The following is a 25204-nucleotide window of genomic DNA, read 5'->3' on the forward strand; positions in this document are numbered from 1 at the left end:
ATGTATTTTCATTTTGAGTTTTAAGTTTATTTTTTAAAATGCAAAAGTGGGACGCCTGGGTAGCTCAAATGGTTAAGTGGCTGCCTTTGGCTCAGGTCATGATCCCAGGGTCCTGGGGTCGGGCTCCCTGCTCAGTGCAGAGCCTGCTTCTCCCTCTCCCTCTGCCATTCCCTCTGCTTGTGCTCTCTGGCCCTATCTCTCTGTCAAATAAATAAATAAATAAATAAATAAATAAATAAATAAATAAATAAATCTTTTAAAAAATAAGATAAAATGCAAAAGTAATATATGTATATGTTAAGGAAAAAACCTTTCATTCTGGGTATACACAAAGAAAAGTTTCCCGTACCAGATCTTCTGAGGTATCTCCTCATAAACAACCACTGTTTACTGTTTCTTGGATATCCTCACAGAAATAATCTCTTTGTGCATCTATTTTTATACACATTATTATGTGTCTACATCTTTTTCACTTTGTGTGGCCATCTTTCCATTGAGTTCATATAGATTTTTTTTTTAACAGCTTTATTGAGGGATAAGTTACATACCATAAAATTCACCCACTTTGAGTGTACAACTCAATTACTTTGAGCAAATTTAATAGAGTTGCGGAAGAACTATCTCCACAATCCAATTTTAGAACATTTCCATCACCACCAAATTTGCTGTCACTTCCAATCTCATTTCCAGCCACAAACAACCACTCATCTACTTTCTGTCTCCATAGATTTGCCTTTCTGGACATTTCATCTCGATATAACCTATGTCATTTTTTGTGTAGGGCTTCTTTTTCTTAGCATGATGTTTTCATGGTTCGTCCGTACTGTAGCATTCCTTTACTGCTGAATAATAGCCCACTGTATGGATATACCACATTTTGTTTAACCATTCATCAGTTAATGGATATCGGGGCTGCGACAGTTTTGTTGATTATAAATGATACCACTATGACCGTCTGAATATATGGACATGTTTTAATTTCCATACCTAGAAACTTGATTCATTCTTTTTTTATGGCTGTATAGCATTTTGCTGCTTGGAAGTACCTTTTTTTTTTTTTTAAGATTTTATTTATTTATTTGACAGAGAGAGACACAGCAAGAGAGGGAACACAAGCAGAGGGAGTGGGAGAGAGAGAAGCAGGCTTCCCACGGAGCAGGGAGCCGGATGCCGGGCTCGATCCCAGGACCCTGGGATCATGACCTGAGCCGAAGGCAGATGCTTAACGGCTGAGCCACCCAGGCGCCCCCACATGTGAATTTCTTAAAAAAAAAAAAAAAAAAAAAGGATTACTGACAAGGACACCGAGGTCTAGAGAAGGGAAAAACGTTGAGTGAGTCACCCTGAAAGCTAAGGACTCAAGGTCCGGTCCCCCAACTCCCATACAGGTTCTTCAACTACTCCTCAGTCTATAATGTCCCTGCCTGCCCCGCCGGCCTCATAAAACCCTGGGAAGCCGGCCCCTTCACCTCAGATTCCTGAATTTCTGTACGCCCCCTAGAGGCACCTGGAAATCGCTCTGCATCCCTCCACCACACCTCCGGCCAGCAGGGGGCACTGCTGCCACCTCGATAGCACAAACTGTGTTCACTTTGTGATGCTCCCTTTTCTTCGAACCCCGAGGCACTTCCGGCACCGCGGAACTTTGGTGCAGCCGGACGCTCAGCGTGGGGCGTGGGCGCGCAAAGCGGCAGGAGTCGTTTCCGGCCGTGTCGGTGGTCGAGGTGCAGCGGCGGAGGAAAAATGGAGACAATTCTGGAGCAGCAGCGGCGGTATCATGAGGAAAAGGAACGGCTCATGGACGTCATGGCCAAAGAGATGCTCACTAAGAAGTCCACGGTGAGTGGGGCTTGAGCAGAGGCTACGTCGAGGCTGGGCCCCATCCCGGTGTTTAACCTCGGAGAGCTTTCTTTGGTCCCCAGACCCTCCCGCGCCCCACCCCCGGCTCCCTCCGGGGCTCCCTCTCAGAGCTGCGGCCGTGGTAAACGCCCCCCGAGGCCCAGCGCCCCCCGAGGCCTCGCTGCCGCCGCCGAGACCCGGGCGGGTAAGCTCCGCCCTCGGGCGGCCTTTCCACCTTCAGAACTCCGACTAACGGCGTCTGTGTCACCGTTTGCTTTTCTCCAGCTCCGGGACCAGATCAATTCTGACCACCGCACACGGGCCATGCAAGATGTGAGTGCCCCGCTGTCCGCTTCTCTTTGGGTCGGGATGAGGTGGAAAAGAGAGGGGAGGCGGGGTGCGGGGTCTCAACATGAGCCCTGGCCAAAAGTAGCCAGATTGACCAGTCGCGGGTTGTCTGCCTGGAGATGTCCTCGCGGCTACCAAACCCGAGGGTGCTGAACTGCCCTTCCTCACCTCTGTGAATGGGACCTCTTATTCATACCATCCTGTGCCCCATGATGTACAAAGAATAGTTATTAGGAGTCAGTGGCCCAGACGCAAAAGGTACCATCCTTTCTCCCCCCACCCCCCAAATGCTGGGCATTAGTGTTTTCCTCCCAGAATACCGTTTTGAAGTTATTTTTACGTACCAAACTACGTTTTCTTAGTAATAGTTCAATTTCTAACTTTTAGGAAGTTAATCAAAATGTTGATACTTGGGCGCCTGGGTGGCTCAGTTGGTTGGGCGACTGCCTTCGGCTCAGGTCACGATCCTGGAGTCCCGGGATCGAGTCCCGCATCGGGCTCCCTGCTCGGCGGGGAGTCTGCTTCTCCCTCTGACCCTCCCCCCTCTCATGTGCTCTCTCTCTCTCTCTCATTCTGTCTCAAATAAATAAATAAAGTTTTTAAAAAAAAATGTTGATACTTATTGCTGAATGATAGGTAAATGAAGGTTATTATACAGTGCTCTTTATTCTTGCGTGTATTTGAAATCTGTTTAGGAAGGATTGAAAGACCTAATCAGAGTTTCAGATTTGCAGGACATAATTAGTATTATTAGCTCCTAGTTCCTTATTTAAATCCCCCAATCCAAAATACTGTGAAAACAAAGTTTCTTTGTGGTATAGGGTGGGGTGGGGGTTGTACTTACTTAGCACAAAATCTGACTTGATCTCATTTGGCAGCAAAACCTGACCTTAACAGATAAGCTTTTTATGGTCTTTATCCCACTTAGTAAATAATGCATAATTTTCACTGCAGAATTGTGTTCCAGATTCCAGTAGGGATGGCACATGATATATAATACCTTTTCCAACTTAAAAATTCCAAATTCTGAGGCAGATCTGGCCCCAAAAGTTTTGAAAAAGGGACTAGGTACCGTACTATCTTGAGTTTGAATTCAAAGTTAGCTGTGAGATTTTATTTAGCTTATACACTCAATCAAGCTTTTTCAAGTAGTGAAAATTATCCTGGGCTACGCTTTTATCTTTGAGGGTCTTAGGTGGGAATGGGAACTGCTGTTTAGCAGAGGGTGACTCTTTTTTTTTTTTTTAAAGATTTTATTTATTTATTTGACACACAGAGAGAGACAGAGAGGGAACACAAGCAGAAGGAGTGGGAGAGGGAGAAGCAGGCTCCCGGCTGAACAGGGACCCCGACGTGGGGCTCAATCCCAGGACCCCGGGATCATGACCTGAGCCGAAGGCAGACGCTTAACGACTGAGCCACCCAGGCGCCCCAGCACAGGAACTTTTAACACTACATCTCTCAAGGTTTCCCTGGGCTTTGACTAGTGAGCCCTGTTGGTTGCTTAGCCCTATAGTTGTACAGATTGCTTTTTTCTGATGGGTTTTGTGTTTGCCTTTCAGAGGTATATGGAAGTCAGTGGGAACCTGCGGGATTTGTATGATGATAAGGATGGGTAAGTGATAGTCACTTCTAGTCCAGAAGTTAGTGCCTCTGAGGAGCTATGATTAAAGGACTGATTTTGTGCACTATGTTCTTTGGATTTTTCCAGGTTACGAAAGGAGGAACTCAGTGCCATTTCAGGACCCAATGAATTTGCCGAATTTTATAATAGACTCAAGCAAATAAAGGAATTCCATCGGAAACACCCAAATGAGGTATGAGACTCAGAAAGTGTTTTTTTCCACACCTGCCTGAAGAGCATACTAAAGGAAGGGTGTAAGGAGAATGGAGATGTAGGGGCGCCTGGGTGGCTCAGTCATTAAGCATCCGCCTTCGGCTCAGGTCATGATCCCAGGGTCCTGGGATCGAGTCCCGCATCGGGCTCCCTGCTCAGCAGGAAGCCTGCTTCTCCCTCTCCCACTCCCCCTGCTTGTGTTCCTGCTCTCGCTATCTCTTTCTCTGTCAAATAAATAAATAAAATCTTTAAAAAAAAAAAAAAGGAGAATGGAGATGCACCATTCAGATGTCCTTTCAAAAGAACCTACCATTTAGTTGCAAGGAGCATGATTAGCTGACATCCTACAACTCCAGTGCTTTCAGTTTCTGCCTGATCTTTAGGCCAAGGCCATGCTCTTCCTGGGTAGCCCCAGCCAGTAACTGAGCACAAGTGAGGATACTGTGGTCTGGCTATTTCCATTCAATGCAAGACTCTTGTAATGAGTAGTCTTTGCTCCACAGCTCCTCACTGGGAGGATAAAGCCTTTGTCTGAATCACAATGTAGGCTTTCCCTGCCCAATCGTGCTCTCATAAAGGTTTTTATCTTTCACAGGCATTACCCCCAATAAACTCCTTGCGCTCCTAACTCTGTCTTGAAATCTGCTACCTAGGGGATCCAACTAACACAAAGAGGCTCTACTCACTTGCAGTGATCATTACACTGTCTGGACTTAGCCCAGAGGCCAAGTCTTTAATGAAATATCTTTCCTAGTCCACTTCTCTCTTCCAATTAATCTTTATGATCTGATTATATCTTATGACAATGAATGTGTACCCCACTGAATTGTAATAGTATAAGGAGCAGGGATTATATCCCAATTATCTAGAAGCCGTTGAACATCTTGAACAGCTGACCAGAGTTCTAGGGGGGAAAGAGAGCAAGACCATGGCTGTAGCGGATGTGGAGAGGGATGGGTCATAGATTATTCTGAGCTTTCATGACTGTGTAACTGGAAAGTTGTTTGTTCCCTTGGGGGAAGTAAAGAGGTAACCCACTTACAGTGGGAATGAATCTTTATATATGTAGCTTTTTAGGTGATATTATAAAGGTAGAAGTGTCCTGTGAGTTGTAGAAGTTAGGTGACTGGGGTCAGGCAAGAGATTTTAAAAAAGCTTGTGCTTTAGAGAATTATTTCATAGACTTGATGGTTGAAGCCATGAATCGTAGGGTTTTGGGAAAGAGACAATGCAAAGGTAGACTCAGGTGCTCCACGTGCTGTGAGGGTGTACTGATGACAATAAGGTACTTTAGTGAAATGGAACCTGGGAATGCTTCGATCACAGAGGTCAAACAATAGCTCTAGGGCATGTCTTACTGAAGCTAAGCAAAACCATTTCAGAAAGGAGGCCACTGGCATCAGCTGTTGTTGACTGGTAACTGCCAGGATTGCTGCCTCATTGAAGCAGTGGGAATGGAAATGTGGTCATGGGCAAAAGTGGGTCATGGAGAAGCAGAAGTATGGATGGGGGGGACAGGCATTTAAAAGCCTAGCAGATTGGCGCCTGAGTGGCTTAGTCATTGAGCGTCTGCCTTCAGCTCAGGTCATGGTCCCAGGGTCCTGGGATCGAGCCCTGCATCGGGCTCCCTGCTCAGCAGGAAGCCTGCTTCTCCCTCTCACACTCCCTCTGCTTATGTTGTCTCTCTCGCAGTCTCTGTCTCTGTCAAATAAATATTTAAAATCTTTTAAAAAATAAAATAAAAAATAAAAAAATTAAAGCTTGGCAGAGAAAAGGAGAGGCAGGAGGATCATAAGGAACTAAGGAACATGTGCATGTTTAAGGGCACAGGTAGAGAGAGGAGGAGACGGGAAATAACAGAAAGAAGACATTGAAGTTAAGGGAAAGGAGATGAGGGTGCTTTCTCACACCAGCAGAAGGCTTCCCACCCCTTTGAAGCATCGAGAGTGAAGTCTTTTGCTAACTAAGAGAGAAGACATGAGTACCATTCTGATGTGTTAACTTTATTCCAGCCTTGGTAGAAAGGTGATGAGAAATAGATGGGTTGTTTTTGTTTTTGTTTTTTAAAGATTTTATTTATTTGACAGCGAGAGAGGGAACACAAGCAGCAGGAGTGGGAGAGGAAGAAGCAGGCTTCCCGCAGAGCAGGGAGCCCGATGTGGGACTCGATCCCAGGACCCTGGGATCATGACCTGAGCCGAAGGCAGACGCTTAACGACTGAGCCACCCAGGCGCCCCGAGAAATAGATGGTTTTAAGAAATGATTGGAAGGGTGCCCAAGATAGACTAAGTGAGGGAAAAAAAAGGCCAATTACGTGAAAAAAAATACTTTGCACATGCCTGTATGTGCTTGTACATATGCATATATTTAAATATACAGAAGAGTGGTTTGCAAATTTTTCGAGATATGTTTGAATCCTCTGGGGATTTTTACTTTTTTAAAGATTTGATTTTTTAAAATACTCCCAGGTGATCCTAATGTTGAGCAAAATTTGGAAACAGCTGGTATAAAAAGGTCTCTTAACAGTGCTTACCTATTTGCAGCAGAATTAATAAAGGGGGACTTTGGTTTTGCATTTTGTGTTTTGAGTTTTTGTGAGCATGTGTTATTTCAGGAGTTTTTAATTAAACAGTACAAAAAAAGAGAAAAAAGGAAGGTAATTGCAGAATAATAGTAGGCTCCTAATGAAAAATCAAGCCTCAAATGTCAGAAGGCTAACTTACTATACAGTCCATTTCTGCAACATTGGAACTTGTTTGTTAAAAATCCACCTGAATTTTTCTTTTTTCCCTCAGATCTGTGTGCCAATGTCAGTGGAATTTGAGGAGCTTCTGAAGGCTCGAGAGAATCCAAGTGAAGAGGCACAGAGTAAGTAGGGTTCAACATTTGTCTCTAACACTAACAAAAGTGCAGGTTAATGACAGAGCTAAGATTTTCCCTGAGGGCCCTAGAAAACAGAGCCCCAGAGAAATTTATTGCCAGGTTCTCTCTTTGCTGGTTTCTAGGCCCGATTGACATCCTAAATTGGCCTTGGACAAAATAATCATTTTGTATTACCCTCGCTCAAATTCACTGGCCTGGAAAACTGAGGTGTGTTCACTCCATGAGCATAGGACATTTGGGTGAAAGGCTGTGTCATGAAACAGAGAACTAGCAGTCCATTTGAAAAGCCACATCCAAGAAAGTGGTCTTTAATGTTTGAATCACGGATATCTTTGATTCTTTCAGACTTGGTCGAGTTCACAGATGAAGAGGGATATGGTCGTTACCTGGACCTCCATGACTGTTACCTCAAATACATTAACCTGAAGGCCTCAGAGGTAGGACCAGTGGCAGGGGCGGCGGGGAATGGGTCTGATTCTGGGAGTGGGTTAGGATGTCAGGCTTTCTGGACAGAAAGCAATTAGACTATCTTCCTTGTGTTTTGTAACCCTTACAAAAGATGTAATGGACTTTCTTAGAACAAAATAATACGCAAAATGAAAGGTTTTTATAGTGAATACGGCAATCTTACTTTATTTTTAGTTTTTAAATTTTTTTTAAAAGATTTATTTATTTAGAGAGAGCACGCATGCGTGCATGCATGCATGCACAGGGTAGGGACAGACAGAGAATCTCAAGCAGGCTCAATCTCCTGACCTTGAGATCATAACCTGAGCCAAAACTAAGAGTCAGACACTCAACCAACTGAGCCACCCAGGTGCCCCTATTTATTTTTATTTTTTTAAGTAAACTCTACACCGAACATGGGCCTTAAATGCACGACCCTGAGATCAAGAGTCACATACTCTATCAACTGAGCCAGCTGGGCGCCCCAAGCATACTGTTTTCTTAATAAAAGTTATTGCTTATTAATGCAAGCATATTTTGCTTTTATAAACATAAAACATTGTTTTTAAAAACTCACAAATACATATTGAGCCCCTGTGTTAGGCACACATAGTACTAGGTATGTGAAAAATATAAAAATATAATCTCTGCCAGCAAAAGGCTACTAGTGTCTTTTATCACAAGAGTTGAGATTGAATGTGACAATCTCAGGTTACAAGGACATGTATGATTAAGTTCCTCACGGAGTTGTGAGGAAATGTCCCAAAAGCTCAGTGACTGTACTTTAAGCTTCAGGAGGGCAGGTCCTGGGGCACCTGGGTGGCTCAGTTGTTAAGCGTCTGCCTTTGGCTCAGGTCATGATCCCAGAGTCCTGGGATCGAGCCCCACATCAAGGTCCCTGCTCCGCGGGAAGCCTGCTTCTCCCTCTGCTGGTCCCCCTGCTTGTGTTCCCTCTCTCGCTGTCTCTGTCAAAAAATAATAAAAATCTTAAAAAAAAAAAAAAAAAAGAGGGCAGGTCCTGTATCTGTCTTGTTCTCATCTGTATCCATGTACTCGGTCCAAAGATGTTCAGTAAGTGACGGCATGAGAGAACAAACGGCACCTTCAGGACCTTGGTTTAGGATATAGTGGTGTCAGAGCCTTCAACCTTGAATGCAGTTAGTGTTGGAGAAATCTTTCTTTCATTTACTGTTTATTGACTCGATCTTTATTTTGCAGAGTTAATTACATGTCTAATAGTCTACTCAGTGCAGTGGAATTAACATCCCAGGTAGTGTAGGAATTAAATGATGGGCGAGAAAAAGACTAAGATGAGCCAGGCCTTGTTACTTTATTAGACAACACTCAATTTTGATTTCATTTATTTGAGACTATAATGAAACTTGGTGCAAACCCCTAACTGGATCTCTTGTCATTTCTCTTTTCAGAAGCTGGATTATATCACATATCTATCCATCTTTGACCAGTTATTTGACATTCCTAAAGAAAGGAAGAATGCCGAATATAAGAGGTAGGCATTGCTAGCCTCTAGGCCTGTCCTGGATTTGATTAGAAGGTTATTCAATGTAAAGATTTGATGGCAGAGTTCTGAATTTTATTGCCTGAAAGAAGAACACAAATGACTTCCAGGTTTATTGGAGGATAGGGATTTTGAATGCCATAGTTTTATTTTATTTATTTATTTATTTTTAAAGATTTTATTTATTTGAGAGAGAGAATGAGAGAGAGAGAGCACATGAGAGGGGGAAGGGTCAGAGGGAGAAGCAGACTCCCTGCTGAGCAGGGAGCCCGATGCGGGACTCAATCCCGGGACTCCAGGATCATGACCTGAGCCGAAGGCAGCCGCTTAACCAACTGAGCCACCCAGGCGCCCTTGAATGCCATAGTTTTAAACATTTGTCATACTCTGGCTCTGGAAGAATGTGCATCTGTTGGCACATCTGTGATCTTATGCCCATGCTGTTCTCTTAAATTTGTCTCATTATAGAAGGAAGTCTCATTCAGGGATCTGTGTCTTTGGAGCTTAACAAGAAAAAGATTAGCATTTCTCATTGTGACTGAAGTAAGGTGCTTGGCTGTGATGTATAGATGGAAAGTTTTGTTTGTGTTTTTATGCCCCTGGTTAGTGATCTGTACTACTGATTTTCTCTCTTTTTCTCATTTTCTTTTTAACTAAAATCTTTTATGTGAGTTAAGATTTTAGTATTTGAAATTATGTCATGAGGATGAAATGAGATCAGAAAGTGTAGAATCAAGATGACAGGAAAGGGGCGCCTGGGTGGCTCAGTCGTTAAGCGTCTGCCTTCGGCTCGGGTCGTGATCCCAGGGTTCTGGGATCGAGCCCCACATCGGGCTCCCTGCTCAGCGGGAACCCTGCTTCTCCCTCTCCTGCTCCCCCTGCTTGTGTTCCCTCTCTCGCTATGTCTCTCTCTGTCAAATAAATAAATAAAATCTTAAAAAAAAAAGATGACAGGAAAAAATTCAATTGCAAACTCATTCTAAAAATTAGTATTATTACTTTGAAAAACTGGTATCACTGGAATTATATTTTACAGAGCATAATAATATATAAAAAGTACAAATTCTGCTTTCTCTGTATTGTTCCTTTTTAGATACCTGGAGATGCTTCTTGAGTACCTTCAAGATTACACAGATCGAGTGAAGCCCCTCCAAGATCAGAATGAACTTTTTGGGAAGATTCAGAATGAATTTGAGAAGAAATGGGAGAATGGTACCTTTCCTGGATGGCCGGTGAGCTTCAGTGGGGTTGGGGAGAGGACATGCAGAGGAATTGAATTAATTGTTGTACTTGAATATTGAGCCTCCACCTTAGGGCATTAGCTGCTGATCCCTCGGGATCAGTTGTGACTATGAGGTGTCCTCTGCCACGTATGTCAGGTTTTCTTCCCATGTATACTTTGGAATGAGATTTGTCAGGGCATTCTTGCCATTGGCTGAGCCCAGCATTTTTGCCAACTATGTCATTACTACTGTGTGGTTCCTATTGACCCAAAACTGAAAAGATTATGTGCTAGAATCTCCATCATGTATTTTCACTCCTGGTGATAAACTTGAGTTTTCCTGAACTCTCAGGGAGAGTATGAACCATCTTATCTTTGGCTCTGCTCTTATGGGAATTTAATTCATAGTCACGCATGTGTATAAGAAAGAGGCCATCTGGGACACCTAGGTGGCTCAGTCAGTTAAGCGTCTGCCTCCGGCTCAAGTCATGATCTCAGGGTCCTGGGATCGAGTACCGCATTGGGCTCCCTGCTCAGCAGGGAGCCTGCTTCTCCCTCTGCTGCTCCCCTGCTTGTGTTCCCTCTCTCTCTGACAAATAAATAAATAAAATTGTTTAAAAAAAAAAAAAAAGACTATCTACTACCTGGTAATGTAGATGGATGGCTCTTTTGTCTTTGTTCTAAACCTGGATCTTACTGTTCTTCTTTCCAGAAAGAGACAAGCAGTGCCCTGACTCATGCTGGAGCCCATCTTGATCTTTCTGCATTCTCCTCCTGGGAGGTATATTTTCTTTAGTAACTGTACTGGTCTCACCTGTTCACTCCTCAGAGAAACCACTCAGTTTCCTGTTTCAAATGCCATGGATGTATTACGATGAGACACCAGTTCCTAGGACCAGGCATCTACAAAGAATATGGAAAGATAAAGCTAAAAAGAAAAAAAACTTACCCAATTGCTTTGAAAACTGTAAAATAATTCTAACTATATGAAACTATAGTGGAGGTTATCATTACCAGTATGATTACATATGAACTTGACCACAGGGTCAGTCCTTTGGAGAGTTTGAACTTAGTGCTAGGTATTGGCTATGTGATGTATGGTTTTGCCATAGCTTCAAGAACACCCAGACACCCGCCTGCAAAGACCTAAGTTTAAGCATTTGTTGTTTCTCAAAATCTACTTATATCAAATTGTAACTCGGCTCTTTTTTATGTAGGAGTTGGCCTCCCTGGGTCTGGACAGATTGAAATCTGCACTCTTAGCTTTAGGCTTGAAGTGTGGTGGGTAAGAGACTGCTTTTTCTATCAGAATTGTCCTATTTTACTGTATGTTTGCACAATAACTGACTCTGATTCCATTCTTTCCATTATCCTGCACTGCAAAAATATGCAGGCCTATATGGTAGAGTAACTCTGAAACCCTTTCCCCTCCTGTCTCCTTAGGACCCTAGAAGAGCGAGCCCAGAGGCTCTTCAGCACCAAAGGAAAGTCCCTGGAATCACTTGACACCTCCCTGTTTGCCAAAAATCCCAAGTCAAAAGGCACCAAGCGGTGAGTGGCTGGGGTGGCACTTCTGTGGACAGTTTTAAGATTTTATTCCCATGCAGAATTTGTATCATAGCAACCTGTTTTATTGACATTATTGATTCAGAGAGATCCAGTTTGCCTTTTTTCTCTGCAAATGGTAGAGTGCTGTCATTGTTATACACCAAGGACAGTCTATTCTGGTGATTGAGAGCGAGTTAATGTTGAAACGGCTGTAGGTACTTTTTGTTACCTCAGGAGGCTGTGGAGCCTAAATAGGTTCCAAAAATATTTTTCTAAGTTTATTTTTACTAATGACAATTGAATCTTTTTTTAATTGAAGTATAGTTGACACACAATGTTACGTTAGTTTGAGGTGTACAACATAGTGATTTGACAACTCTATACGTTATGCTGTGCTCATCACAAGCATACCTACCATCTGTCACCGTAGAACACTATTAAGGTGCCATTGGCTATATTCCCTGTGCTGTACCTTTCATCCCTGTAGTTGAATCTCTTCCTGAGCCACATGCTTATACAGGGTATTTTTTTAATATGTGTTATGTAATTCTGAAAAGTAGTTGTTACCCTGATTTTTGCAGAAAAGGACTCAGAAAAGATATGGAATGTGCCCACTATCTTAGAGTTGCTAAGTATTAAGGATCAGGATTTGTGCCAAAGTCTGCCTGTCCCAGAGCTTGTCTCCTATACCACATGTTCTTTGTAGATTTTTTTTTTAAAGATTTTTATTTATTTATTTGAGAGAGAGAATGAGATAGAGAGCATGAGAGGGGGGAGGGTCAGAGAGAGAGGCAGACTCCCTGCTGAGCAGGGAGCCCGACGTGGGACTCGATCCCGGGACTCCAGGATCATGACCTGAGCCGAAGGCAGTCACTTAACCAACTGAGCCACCCAGGCGCCCTCTCTGTAGATTATAATAATGAAAATTTAAGTATCTTGATGTGTTTTATGTCTTCTAGAATGAGGTCAAAGAAGAAGCTTCCATGCATTCCAAGAAATAACCTTAATACTTCCGTCAGCAAGTCCTGAGCTGAGCAAAGCATTTGCTTTCACAGCATGACATTTGTCACATGCTTGTAGTGTTTAATGCACCCTTGGAATAAATGTTCCAAGGCATTGGGTAAAAGAATCCTTGAGTGATACAGCTTGTTTCTTGTTTCCAGAGACACTGAGAGGAACAAAGACATTGCCTTCTTAGAAGCCCAGATCTATGAATATGTAGAGATTCTTGGGGTAAGTAATGAACTCTGCTGAGAGCAGTAAATACTACTAGGTATGGGAATCAGAGAAATGTGAACTCATGGGATTTTTTTTTTTTTAGGAGCTAAAGAGGAAGGGTGGGTGTTAAACTATTTCAGCAGAAAATAGGGTTCTCTCAGGTACTTGACCCTTCACTGAGGTCCTGTTCTGTTCATAGGTGCCTGTTGTTATGTGATATTCCCAGGGTTGCCCAATTTCCATGAGGCCAAGCAGAGAGAGTAGACTCCCCTCTCAGTGTAGTATCCAGAATGGTGTAGGTTCTTTGCATTCCAGAATATACCTAGAAGTTCCCGAATATACCTAGGAGATGGAAGCAGATACTCAAAAGGCATTAGGAGAAAGTCTGCTTACAGCAGCTTTTCAGGTACGAAAAGACAATACTTACATATTCAGAAGATAGCGGGGAATTTGCTAGGGCTAGAATGTTAGTGGTACAAAGCTGGCTATGAGCTGCTTCTTGAATATTCTTTTAAGAAAGCTGAAGGGTGGGTTGAGAGTGGAAAAAGGTCTCACCGGACAGGATGCTTATCTCAGAGAAAAAGGAGGAGGAATACAAGGGAAATCACTCTTTCAGGGAAGAGAAGGTAGAAGAAAGGGCAGCACACATCCAAAGAAAATGGTCAGTATCTCTGGGAGTCCTGCAGAAGATCAGCTTTTCAGAGAATGTCTGCTTTGCACAATTTTTAGCTGCTGTCAGAGCCTTTTCCTTTATTTATTTATTTTTTTTCTTAAAGATTTTATTTATTCATTTGAGACACAGATACAGAGAGAGAGAGAGCATGAGCAAGGAGAGAGGCAGAGGGAGAGGGAGAAGCAGGCTCCCCGCTGAGCCAGGAGCCCGACGTGGGGCTCGATCCCAGGACCCTGGGATCATGACCTGAACCGAAGGCAGACGCTTAACTATCTGAGCCACCCAGGCGCCCCGCCTTTCCCTTTATTGATGTTCAGATGGCATTTTGAGTGATGGTTCTGGCTCAGATAACCTGTTTACATGTCTCTGTCAGTTGCATGGATGTTTTCATTCTGCCTTTGTTTGAGGACCATGCATATAATAGCATAGAACTCGTCACCTCTTGGTTCCCAACTGCTTTCCTAGCTAGAATGTTGGACACTGGGGGCACTAATATTCTCCACAGTGAACTTGGCTGTGCTAGTATGGGCAGCAGTCTGAGTTGCTAGTCCTCTGAAGATGATTGGGAGGCTGATTTGTACCCATGACCTGAGATGCACCTACTACTCTCTTCCTCCTTTGAGAGCATTTTGCTTTCCCTGCCAGGAGGTGGCACCACTCTCTAGAATTCCAGCCAGAACGGTTTTCAGGAGTTGCTCCTATTATGTACTGATAGGATTTTTATTCTTATCTCACCATTTATTGATACCTGTTGGTTTCCAGACATTTGCTCAATCCTTGGATACAGTAGTGAATATGACATGTCTCTTGACCTTGAAAAGGCCACTTTGTGATTGGGGGAGATAAATGATTGCAGCACAATCTGATGCCTGCTACAACACATTGAGACTGTGTTTTCTAAGTAGAAAGAGGGAGAAAGAATGTTCTAGGAAGGAGAAGGGCACCTGAGTGGCTCAGTCGTTAAGCGTCTGCCTTCGGCTCAGGTCATGGTCCCAGGGTCCTGGGATCGAGCCCCGCATCGGGCTCCTTGCTCAGCGGGAAGCCTGCTTCTCCCTCTCCCACTCCCCCTGCTTGTGTTTCCTCTCTCACTGTGTCTCTCTCTGTCAAATAAATATTAAAAAAAAAAAAAAAAGAATGTTCTAGGAAGCAAAAACAGGAAGGATGAAGGTAAAACATCATGGAGAGAAAGTAGATATTAGAAAATAATGAGAAGAAAACCAGTGTGTGTGGAGTGTGCCTTATAAGGGAGGGAGTGGTCAGAGAATAATTTGGAGAGTTATGTTGGAGATTTGGACTTTGTTCTTTAAATAGTAGAAAGACAAAAATTTTTTAAAAAGAGTGTACCATTAGATTGGGGTTTTTTAAAAATACATAAATTTGGGGGAAAAAATGGAAGTTGGACTGGAATGAGGAGAGACTCAGGGCAAGTAAGAAGGTTGTCATCTTGGTGAGGAAGAAGAAAGGACTGGGTAAGGAAATATTTTTAGAGACAGAAAAGACTTTGTTCTCTTTTCTGCAATAGTCCGTGGCCTCAGATGAGTATCTTAGGCAAGTGACCTAAAACCTTTGACTTTTTCCTTTGGGATCAGGGAGAGCCTATTGGTAAGATAAGGAGTTTTGATATGAAGGCAAGATTGTCCCTTTATTGTACAAGTAAGAAAACCGTATCCTTGGAAGTGAGGGGTCAGCAAGGGTTGTAGAAAATTGCCCTTCTTGTTCTGCACTACTTTTTTCTGACTTCCCTTTTCATTTCTGGACCTGACTTAGGAACAGCGACATCTCACTCATGAAAATGTACAACGCAAGCAGGCAAGGACCGGAGAAGAGCGAGAAGAAGAAGAGGAAGAGCAGATCAGTGAGAGTGAAAGTGAAGACGAAGAGAATGAGATCATTTACAACCCCAAGAACCTGCCCCTCGGCTGGGATGGCAAAGTACATGCCAGCATTACCACCTTCCTTTCCATTGCCCATTCAGGAAGCAGATGCAGACATGAGTCTAATACTGTTTCCTATCTGATTTCTTTTAGCCTATTCCCTACTGGCTGTATAAGCTTCATGGTCTAAACATCAACTATAACTGTGAGATTTGTGGAAATTACACCTACCGAGGTCCCAAGGCCTTCCAGCGGCACTTTGCTGTAAGGAATTCAGAGCCATTTCTCCTGGAAATTGAAGTGTGAAACACACAGCTTTCAGAGAGGATAAGAACAGCCTGAGAAGAGCACTAGTACCCAGAGCTTAAGAGAAGCAAGGAGTGGATCTAAAGTCAAGCATGTGGCATTTGACCTCTGGCACCGTGCTAGCCTAGAATAATGCCTGAGATGGTTTCTGGAGGCATTCTGGCACTCTGCTCTTTGAACCTCATTTCTGTTTGCTGTTGTTTGTTCTTGCACTTCTCTCATTTTATCTTTCTCTCAGTACCTTAGACCATCCTCACTTCTGTACCCACTGCTAGTACATAGGACCAAAGCAGGGACTGGCTGCCTCCTTTTTTGTGTCTTAAATGGGCCTTTTCCTCTTTGAAAAATAAGAACTAAGGATAACGTTTATCAAGCAGTTCTTGAGACAAGGCATTATCTGGGTAGTACTCCAGGAAGTGGATTTACCCTTGTTGTGTTTCTGCCTTTGATTCTTAGTACTTGGAAGGAAGTTTTACAAAGGGAAAAGACTGGGTGCCTGGGTGGCTCAGTTGGTTAGGCGACTGCCTTCGGTTTGGGTCATGATCCCGGGACTCGGATCGAGTCCCTTATCGGGCTCCCTGCTTGGCGGGGGGTCTGCTTCTCCCTCTAACCCTACCCCCTCTTGCGTTCTCTCTCACTCTCTCTCTCTCTCAAATAAATAACTAAAATCTTTAAAAAAAAAAAAAAATGGAAAAGATTTGCTAGACCAAGGGTAGAGAATGTATATGAACTCTTTGCTCCCTCCCTCAGACATCCATATCACTAACTGATCCTGGGTCTTTTCTATTGAACCCCCGAGTCATCTCTGAATTTTTCTCAGTACTACCTGCAATGCATTGGAATTTGCAGCCAGGATAAAGCCCATGCCTTTTGCCATCCCTGAGCCCAAACTGTCATTGTCTCTCCATGCTCTTTTTCACATCCTTCCCCCTTACTTACAGAGGTGACCTGCCATCAGTAACGCTTACTCATGCTGGTGGTGGGGGCTGCGTGGGAGGTCACTGGTTAATTAGAGTTGTGGTGTTTTTCTGTGGTCTTGACCCAGGTTTTGTCTGGACTATTACTGGATCTAGATCTTGGTTTGAGAAACCAGCCCAGTGAGGAAAACAATGCAATGCTGCTGCTTATCAGTCATGGCCAGCTGTTTACAAACGTGGCCACAGAAGGAAGGCTGCCATTAGGTGGAGTCTTTTGCAGAGGGTCAGGTTAGGGTTTATGTTAGGAGTTTGTGCTCTGTGTTTAGTTATACCTATTTCACATGGTTCTTTTGCTTCTCTCTTCTCCCAGGAGTGGCGTCATGCCCATGGCATGAGGTGTTTGGGCATCCCAAACACTGCCCACTTTGCTAATGTGACCCAGATCGAAGATGCCGTCTCCTGTAAGTATGCTTTATTTATGGTTCCTATGCGCCAGATCCAGTGGTCACTCGTACAGCTCACAGCCCCCAATATTCTGCTGTATCCAGGTCTAGGGGCAGAAGGTTGTGGATGTGTAAAAGCTTCCACAGTCACACAATAACTACATTTTTGAGGGGCATGGGTTGGCCAGCATACTGATTGTTTCCCTCTTGAGGAGAGCCCTGTGCTAACTATAAAACAGGCCTGTTCACTGGGGCCTTGGAACTCCTTTGTATGGAAGATTTTGAGTGAATGGGTATATATGTTTTTCTGAATTGATGTTAATGGTTTAGGAACTGCAGATATTAAGAGGAAAATAGAAATGGGCTCAGTAAGCTTACTTCTGAGGTGACAGGGCAGATGCACGGAAACAGGGTAGCAAAATACCTTTTGTAGAAAGAGCTGAGTGGAGTGCGTGTTGGGAAATGTGTTGTTAAAGCACTCAGTGACCTCAGTCACACTCCCTGTTGGCCTGGCAGCGGTAACTTTTCCTGCCATTAGCCTCACCCTTGAAGGCTTTCTCTTTCTTTCTAGTTTGTCTCTTCTCTGTTGTGTTTTCACTTTGAGCTGGCTAGACTGAGAAGAAAGGAGTCCTGCACACTCCGCTTTGTGAAATTTCAGACAGTCACCCCCGGGTTCATATCACACTGCTCAGCTGGTTGGCCAGCTGACTCCTTTGACCCCTTCTCTGGGGTTCTTCACATCCATTGCAGAGCCAAATTAGAAACGACCTTCTAAAGAGCTCCCTGAACCGTGGTGAGCGTTGAGTGACACAAAGTTGTCGAATCCTATGTCGTACACCTGAAGCCAACAGAATGTCGTATGTCAATTATACAATTACCATGCAGTAGTACGGGGGTGGGGGGGAGTTTGCGGGAAAGCCTCCCTGATCCTGATTTAGCCTGTGGATTTGGGGGACTTTTTTATTGGGTTTTTTATATGCAGTCAGCTTTGGGGACTTCCCACTTTCTTGTCTTTCCTTACTCATTTACAGGTCAGGATCATATAGTATCTCCAGTCAGAATTATAATGTGTTTCATTATCAGATCATCCAGTTCACTTCTAATTTACTTTTCATTTTTGCCCTTCACTTTGTTGAGAGGAAATTAAAATAGTAATGAAATGTCTAGAATCATAACACTGTATTTTGAATGCAGTCTCATTTTAAGATGTATTTTCCAGATGTGTACCACTAGTAAGTAGGTCACAGTTCATTTTTTGTGTATTTTTTTATGTCCTGCAATTTGCCTGATTTAATTTATTATTTCTGATACCTTCAGATTGATGTTGACATCATTTTAAGCTTACAGTCATGCCAACTGGTAAAACAAAAGTGATAGTTTTATTAATTTTGTTTGTTTCATGGATAGTATCCTAAGCATTTTCTCCAAGTCTTATGTTAAATTAAATCGAAGTAGGTGATAGGTCATCCTTAACCTGGCTGGTGTTTTCAAAGGAAGTGATTCTTGTGCATCTACACTGATTTTAAGATTGATTCATGGTTTTATTAATCACATTCCACAAGAGAAAGATTGTATTTTTACCATTTTTTATGGGCCATTGGATTAAACAGCATTCCTAGATTCTTTCATACTGGTGATAGATACTCTTTTTTTTTTTTTTTTTTTTTTTAAGATTTTATTTATTTATTTGACAGAGAGAGACACAGCGAGAGAGGGAACACAAGCAGGGGGAGTGGGAGAGGGAGAAGCAGGCCTCCTGCGGGGCAGGGAGCCCGATGTGGGGCTCGATCCCAGGACCCTGAGACCATGACCTGAGCTGAAAGCAGACGCTTAACCACTGAGCCACCCAGGTGCCCCTAGTGGTAGATACTCTTAATGCAGTTATTTATCCTATTAGGATTTTCTTCAGAAGTTTTATATTATGTTCATAAAAAAGAGGTGCTTCTTGTTTTCCTTTGAATCACTTGTCAGGTTTAGGGATCAAAGCCGTTTTTAGGACATAAAATGGATGGGATTACACGCAACATTCTCTTCTGTCATTTGAAACTGTTTATATTTAAATAGAGATTACTTTTTCATACAAAGGGACCAGCCTAAAAAGATTCTCCAGTTAATAACCCGTACAATTCCATGATTTATTATGACAAAGTGGAAACCAAGTGCTTCATTTCTCTTATTTTATTTTTCCTGCCAGTACTTTCTATAATCTTACAGTTTTTTAAATTCCTTTCTTAAGTCTTTAAGTGAGAACTTTCTTCTCTTTGTTTCTTTATTCTTTTTAATCCAGGTGTTTAAACTAGATGTTATTCTTTTAAAAATCCATTTAGGGATATCCATTATTGATATGTTATATTTAGAGCTTTATTTATTAAAGATGTTATTTCTGATTCTTAAATTATTTAAAAGAGTATTTTTAATTATATAGTTGATTGAGGTAGGAGGTCACCCACATTTTCAGAAGAGGAAAGTTAGGTAACTTTTTCAAGGTCCCATAGCTTGTAAATGGGAAAAAGCCAGGGATCAAACTCTTTCCACAATGCTATACTGCCTTCTTTCAATCACTCTCACCAAATAGATTTTTTTTTTTTTAAGATTATATTTATTTATTTGTCAGAGCGAGAGTGCACACAAGCAGTGGGACCAGCAGGCAGAGGCAGAAGCAGACTCCTTGCTGAGCAGGGAGCCCGACGCTGGGCTAGATCCCAGGACCCTGGGATCATGACCTGAGCCGAAAGCAGATGCTTAACAGACTGAGCCACCCAGGCATCCCACCAAGTAGATTTTTTTTTTTTTTTAAAGATTTTATTGATTTATTCATGAGAGACAGAGAGAGAGAGAAGCAGAGGGAGAAGCAGGCTCCCAAGGAACAAGGAGCCTGATGCGGGACTCGATCCCAGGACTCTGGGATCATGACCTGAGCCGAAGGCAGACGCTCAACCGGCTGAGCCACCCAGGCGCCCTAAATAAATAAATTTTTTTTTTTTTAAAGATTTTATTTATTTATTTGACAGAGAAAGACACAGCGAGAGAGGGAACACAAACGGGGAGCGGGAGAGGGAGAAGCAGACTCCCTGCCGAGCAGGGAGCCCGATGCGGGACTCGATCCAGGGACTCCAGGATCATGACCTGAGCCGAAGGCAGTCGCTTAACCAACTGAGCCACCCAGGCGCCCCAATAAATAAAATTTTTAAAAAATAAAAATAGTTGGGGCCCCTCGGTGGCTCACTCGGTTGAGCATCTGCCTTTGTCTCAGGTCATGATCCCGGGGTCCTGGGATTGAGCCCCACATTGGGCTCCCTGCTCAGTGGGGAGCCTGCTGCTCCCTCTGCTTGTGTGCACGCATGCTTGCTCTCTCTCTCTCTCTCTCTCTCTCTGAATAATAAATAAATAAATATTTTACTTTTTTTTTTTTTTTAAAGACTTTATTTATTTATTTGACAGAGAGCAAGAGAGAACACAAGCAGGGAGAGTGGGAGAGGGAGAAGCAGGCTTCCCGCCGAGCAAGGGAGCCCGATGCAGGGCTCGATCCCAGGGTACTGGGATCATGACCTAAGCTGAAGACAGATGCTTAACGACTGAGCCACCCAGGCACCCCAAGAGTGAGAATCTTAAGCAGGCTCCACACGTGGAGCCCGATGCGGGGCTTGATCTCAAGATCCTGAGATGACCTGAGCTGAAATCAAGAGCCAGACACTTAACTGACTGAGCCACCCAGGCACCCGCATTTTTGTTTTTTTTTTAAGTTGAAAAAACAACTAAGAAATTAGAGTCCTGTGAAATTGCCACCAGAGATCCCCATGATTTAGATGGGTGGTCACCGTTGACCGGTATTCACTAGGTATAAATTTGTCTAACTCATAAACTAATAGCATCAAGTTCAGTTACCACCATGTTGTCTACAATAATAGCATAAGAAATTTAAATATTGTAATGAACTCTGTGGACATTGCCAATGAGAGCAGTGACTTTGCTAAAATCATGATATCCTATGTCTCTGGCTTTATATTGGGTCAGCTAGCTCACCAGAAACAGGAAATTCAATTCGTTTGCTTCACTTACTCTTAGCAAATCCACACTGGCGCCCAGAGGTGATCCCATTCTTTTCTAATTGTTTCCAGATCCCTCTGAAAAATAATATCCCCTTTACTGTTCCATAGTTTCCTACATCCATTTTTTTTCCTTAAAAAAATCGTGACAGCCCCCCAAAAAGGAAAAGCAATCACAACAGCATTTCCAATCTCCAGTATTTTAGTACCACTCTGGATTGGATTCTTGAGTGGCCTGGACATAGAATGTGACAAGATTCTGCCCTGGTTCCTTGTAGCACATGAGAAATTTTGTGTTCACTTGTGATGTGCATATTGTCTGGGCCTGAAGACTTCAGCTCATTTGAAGCAATGAGCAAGGAAGGAAAGGATGATGAGGCAAGCATCTGTACACCAGGGACAGAGCTAAGCACTTTCTCATATATTGTCTCCTGTTCCATCCCCCGTCTTAGGAATAAGCTTGCTCTCTATGGTATTTCTTCCACTCTTGTCATGTTTTTTTTTTTTTAATATTTCTAGTTTTTATTTATTTATTTTTTTAAAGATTTTGTCCATTTATTTGACAGCACACGCACAAGCAGGCAGAGGGAGAGGGAGGCAGAGAGAGAGGGAGAAGCAGGCTCCCTGCTGAGCAGGGAGCCCGATGTGGGGCTTGACCCCAGGACCCTGGGATCATGACCTGAGCCGAAGGCAGACGCCCAACCAACTGAGCCACCTAGGCACCCACTAGTTTTTATTTAAATTTTAGTTCATTAATACATAGCATCAAAGTAATTTCGGAAGTAGAATTTAGTGATTCATCTCTTACATATAACACCCACTGCTCATCACAGTATAATCTTGTCAAGTTTAGAGTTGCTCTACTTGGTGGGAAATGTGGAAGCATCTAGGAATCAATATTCCTAATACTGGTAATATTTTACCTCTCTCCCTCTGTGGGCCTGTCCTAGCCATTCTTTGTGGATCTCTGTTCTGCGAGTGCACCTTCTGACACCAGTCTGACAGCGTTAGGGCTCTCTTTTCTGGTTCAGTGCCTGTCCTGCCTTGTGAATATGTGCTTGCTCCCTCTGAAGCTGTGGTCATTTCTGGAAGCATCTGCTCCCTTTCGTCTTCGTCGGGATACTTTTACTGAACTGTCAGAGTTCTTGTTTTAAAATCTCCAGTGTTTGCTGAGCCATCTTATCTGTCAGATTCTTTGGCCATGATATTTCACCGCTTTTTCTTTTTTTTTTCCTCCTCTGAAGCTTTTGAAATCTGCACACCAGGCTTTAAATAAACATACTTGACCATGTCTAGTGTTCCCTTTCTCTTCTGTAATGAACTTTAAGACCATAATGTCACTTTCTCCCATAATTCCCATATGTTGTACCACATTAACTTCTTTCTTTGAGGGTATATCAGTTCTCTGTTCTAAGAGGTCTTTAGTTATATTTGGTCCAACTTTTCTTTTACAGCACAGCAAAGATTATGGTAAGTTTTGCCATGGAAGGGGTTTTGTCTGTAGGTGGTCCAGAACTGAAATTCTAGTCTGGGGCAGGCAAAAGTCTCAAGCACAGGCTTATCCAGGGGGATCTTAATGGGGACAGGGATGTTGTAACACTTGTCTGCCTGATGGATACTCAGTCTAGTCTTGACTGCTGCTCATTTCTCATCCTGCAGTGTGGGCCAAGCTGAAACTGCAGAAGGCATCAGAACGGTGGCAGCCTGACACCGAGGTGGGTGCTAACATAGTGTCGGGAGAGTGTCAAGTGACCGCTCTCTCATCCTGTGGAAGGGCGGTGAAAGGCAGTCCCTGGTTCACAGTAGTGGCGAGTATTCTGTGCCAGTATCTGTAAATTGGCTCTTGACATGTAAGCCTAGTTTATTTGTGATATTACACGTGTCAGACTTGAAATGTGTGTCTTAAGACCGGTTGTATTCTGCTCTTGAGATGTTGAAGTGGCAAGCAGGAGTACCCAATGTCTTACCCCGCCATGAGGATTCATAGGCTAAGAAGTTGTGAATCCATATCATAGGTTAGGTCTCCTTTGAGGAAAGCATCCAGTGAGAGATGAGCCTGTCTCATGGGGTGGGGAGGCATCCTTGTTGGTCTTGAGATAGTCATCCCAAAGAGCAGATTCAGAGATGAGGAATGACATGTATGTGAGGTGTGGTAGCTGTTCTTTTTTTTTTTTTTAGGTCCGTGATTTCCAATATTTCCTTTTTTTTTTTTCTTTTTTAGCAGCAAAGCCCTTTACAAACAGTAATGTAGAATTTGGGTGATATATAAAATAAAATAAAGGAGGATTATACTGGAAATGAGGAAGCTCAGCCTTGTCTGCCTCCCTTTTAAACCCTCAGTGGCCTCAGGTAGAAAGGGCAGAAACCTAGGGTCTTGGGAATCATTTGAGAACTGTTGTCTTAGGTCACCCTTTCTCAACCGGCGTTCACCATCTTAGAAATAGAGAGTGATTTGAACGAACTATTTTCTCAGGTTTCCCAAAGATAGGTCATAAATGGTACCACCCTAGAGGCCTGGGATGTGTTAGTTCATGACACACAGTGGATGCCTTAGAGCAGTCGGGTTTGATTCTCTTGCAGAACCCCAGTTGAGAAAGGCTGTCTTAGATGAATGCCATGAAATCAAGCCAGGGTGAGCTCAGGTACCCAGAGGCTTGTTCCAAACCTTTCTCCCAGGAGGCATAGCTAATGGTGTGCCCCTTTCTTTTCAGGAAGAATATGAAGACTCCAGTGGGAATGTTGTGAATAAGAAGACTTACGAGGATCTGAAAAGACAAGGATTGCTCTAGTGTTCGGGGACGTTATCTCAGCTTTTGGGCTTGCCCAGGCTTACCTGAAATCTGCTTTTTCTATTTCTCCCAACCAAATGCTCCTAAAGACTCTGCTACTTAGTCTTAAGGTCTAGCATGCATCTTGTAAAAAACAAGGCATGCTGGCCGATTGCAGGGTTGAGGTGTGTTTTATCTTTGTTTTATATTAAAAGATTGTGTCAGAAAATAAACCCAGCCCTTCTTCGGAATGTGTCTTGTTCTAAAGGCCAGGATTATGGACTAACTCAGTCCTTTAGTTCTTAACACTTCCCTACCTCTTTCTCATCAATTTAAGTAGCAACTACGGTTTGAGGAGCAGTGGTTATGTTACATTTATTCTGTTAGGTAGATCTGACCTAACCTCTTTCCCCAGGCCCATTCGCTGCGGTGCCCCTAAAGGCGCATCACCCCAGGATAAGCCCTGCCCTTGCTGAGTCAGCCAATTATGCACGTATTAGACAAAGATGGGGAGGGTGAGCCAGGGCCTCTGCTGAGGACAAGATTGTGGCACCAAGACTTGCTGCCTTTATTTGCATAAAGGAAGGAGTTGAGTTGTCCTGGAATGGGTCTGCACCCCTGCGCCTGCCCCATGCCTCAGCAGCCTGGTGCCCAGTGGCTCTAAGACCAGCTGTGACTTCACCTGCTTGCTAGTTCTTTGGTGATCCTGTCTGTCTGTTTCTTCCGCAAGATCCCTCCTTGACTAAGAAGTGGCTAATATGCTCATGTACTCCAACACCAGGTAGCCAAGATTTGGGTGGCATTGAGCAGCTGCCCTGAGGTCTGGATCTGGTATCCCGAACGGAAAGACCTAGGGGAGCCAAGGAGGCAGTGATCCGCCCACAGGCACGATTGTCTGAAGGCCGGAGCCTGTTCACCAGAACAGGATTTCTCTGGAGGCCTCCTTTGGCCCTCAGCACTCAGACCTTCAGTTTGTCTGTCTATAATCCGCTTGTAAAAATCCCAACTCCGGAACTGCGCCTTCCCTCACGCTCCTGTGCTGCCCTGGTCATCTCCACAGCAGTAAGCTCTCACCACCCCTGCCCTTGTGGCACGTCACTCTGGGTTGGTGTTTTCCCTCCTGGTTTAACCATCCCTTCCGGCAGCTCCTCACCTGTTCGTTTGTGCTTTGACTCCTCCTGTTGCTTAAAACCCCAGTTGGGCAACCTCTCCAGGGACTGAGCTTCTGAAGCACAGTGAGTGGATAATTAAATCTAACTGAGCACCTAGAAACACTGAATACCAAAAACTGGCCCAACTGCAAGGAGACCCTGCC

The 25204-nt window shown here is 43.5% G+C and overlaps 1 protein-coding gene across 1 annotated transcript; it reads left to right on the forward strand.

The window, feature by feature from the left end:
- The first annotated feature begins 1501 nt into the window (after positions 1-1501).
- Positions 1502-24122, forward strand: SF3A3 (splicing factor 3a subunit 3). Its single transcript, XM_045898039.2, has 17 exons — positions 1502-1839; positions 2125-2172; positions 3750-3802; positions 3899-4004; positions 6821-6893; positions 7254-7345; positions 8783-8865; positions 9968-10106; positions 10809-10877; positions 11314-11381; positions 11540-11647; positions 12808-12877; positions 15303-15467; positions 15563-15673; positions 17003-17093; positions 22781-22836; positions 23833-24122. Exons 1-17 carry the CDS (start codon positions 1744-1746, stop codon positions 23908-23910), a joined length of 1506 nt encoding a protein of 501 aa, XP_045753995.1. The 5' UTR covers positions 1502-1743; the 3' UTR covers positions 23911-24122.
- The last annotated feature ends 1082 nt before the right edge of the window (positions 24123-25204 follow it).

The sequence above is a fragment of the Mirounga angustirostris genome, unplaced genomic scaffold (genome assembly GCF_029215605.1).
Source record: "Mirounga angustirostris isolate CCGP_5_RB_7025 unplaced genomic scaffold, mMirAng1.0.hap1 SCAF_4, whole genome shotgun sequence".
Lineage (NCBI taxonomy): Eukaryota > Metazoa > Chordata > Mammalia > Carnivora > Phocidae > Mirounga > Mirounga angustirostris.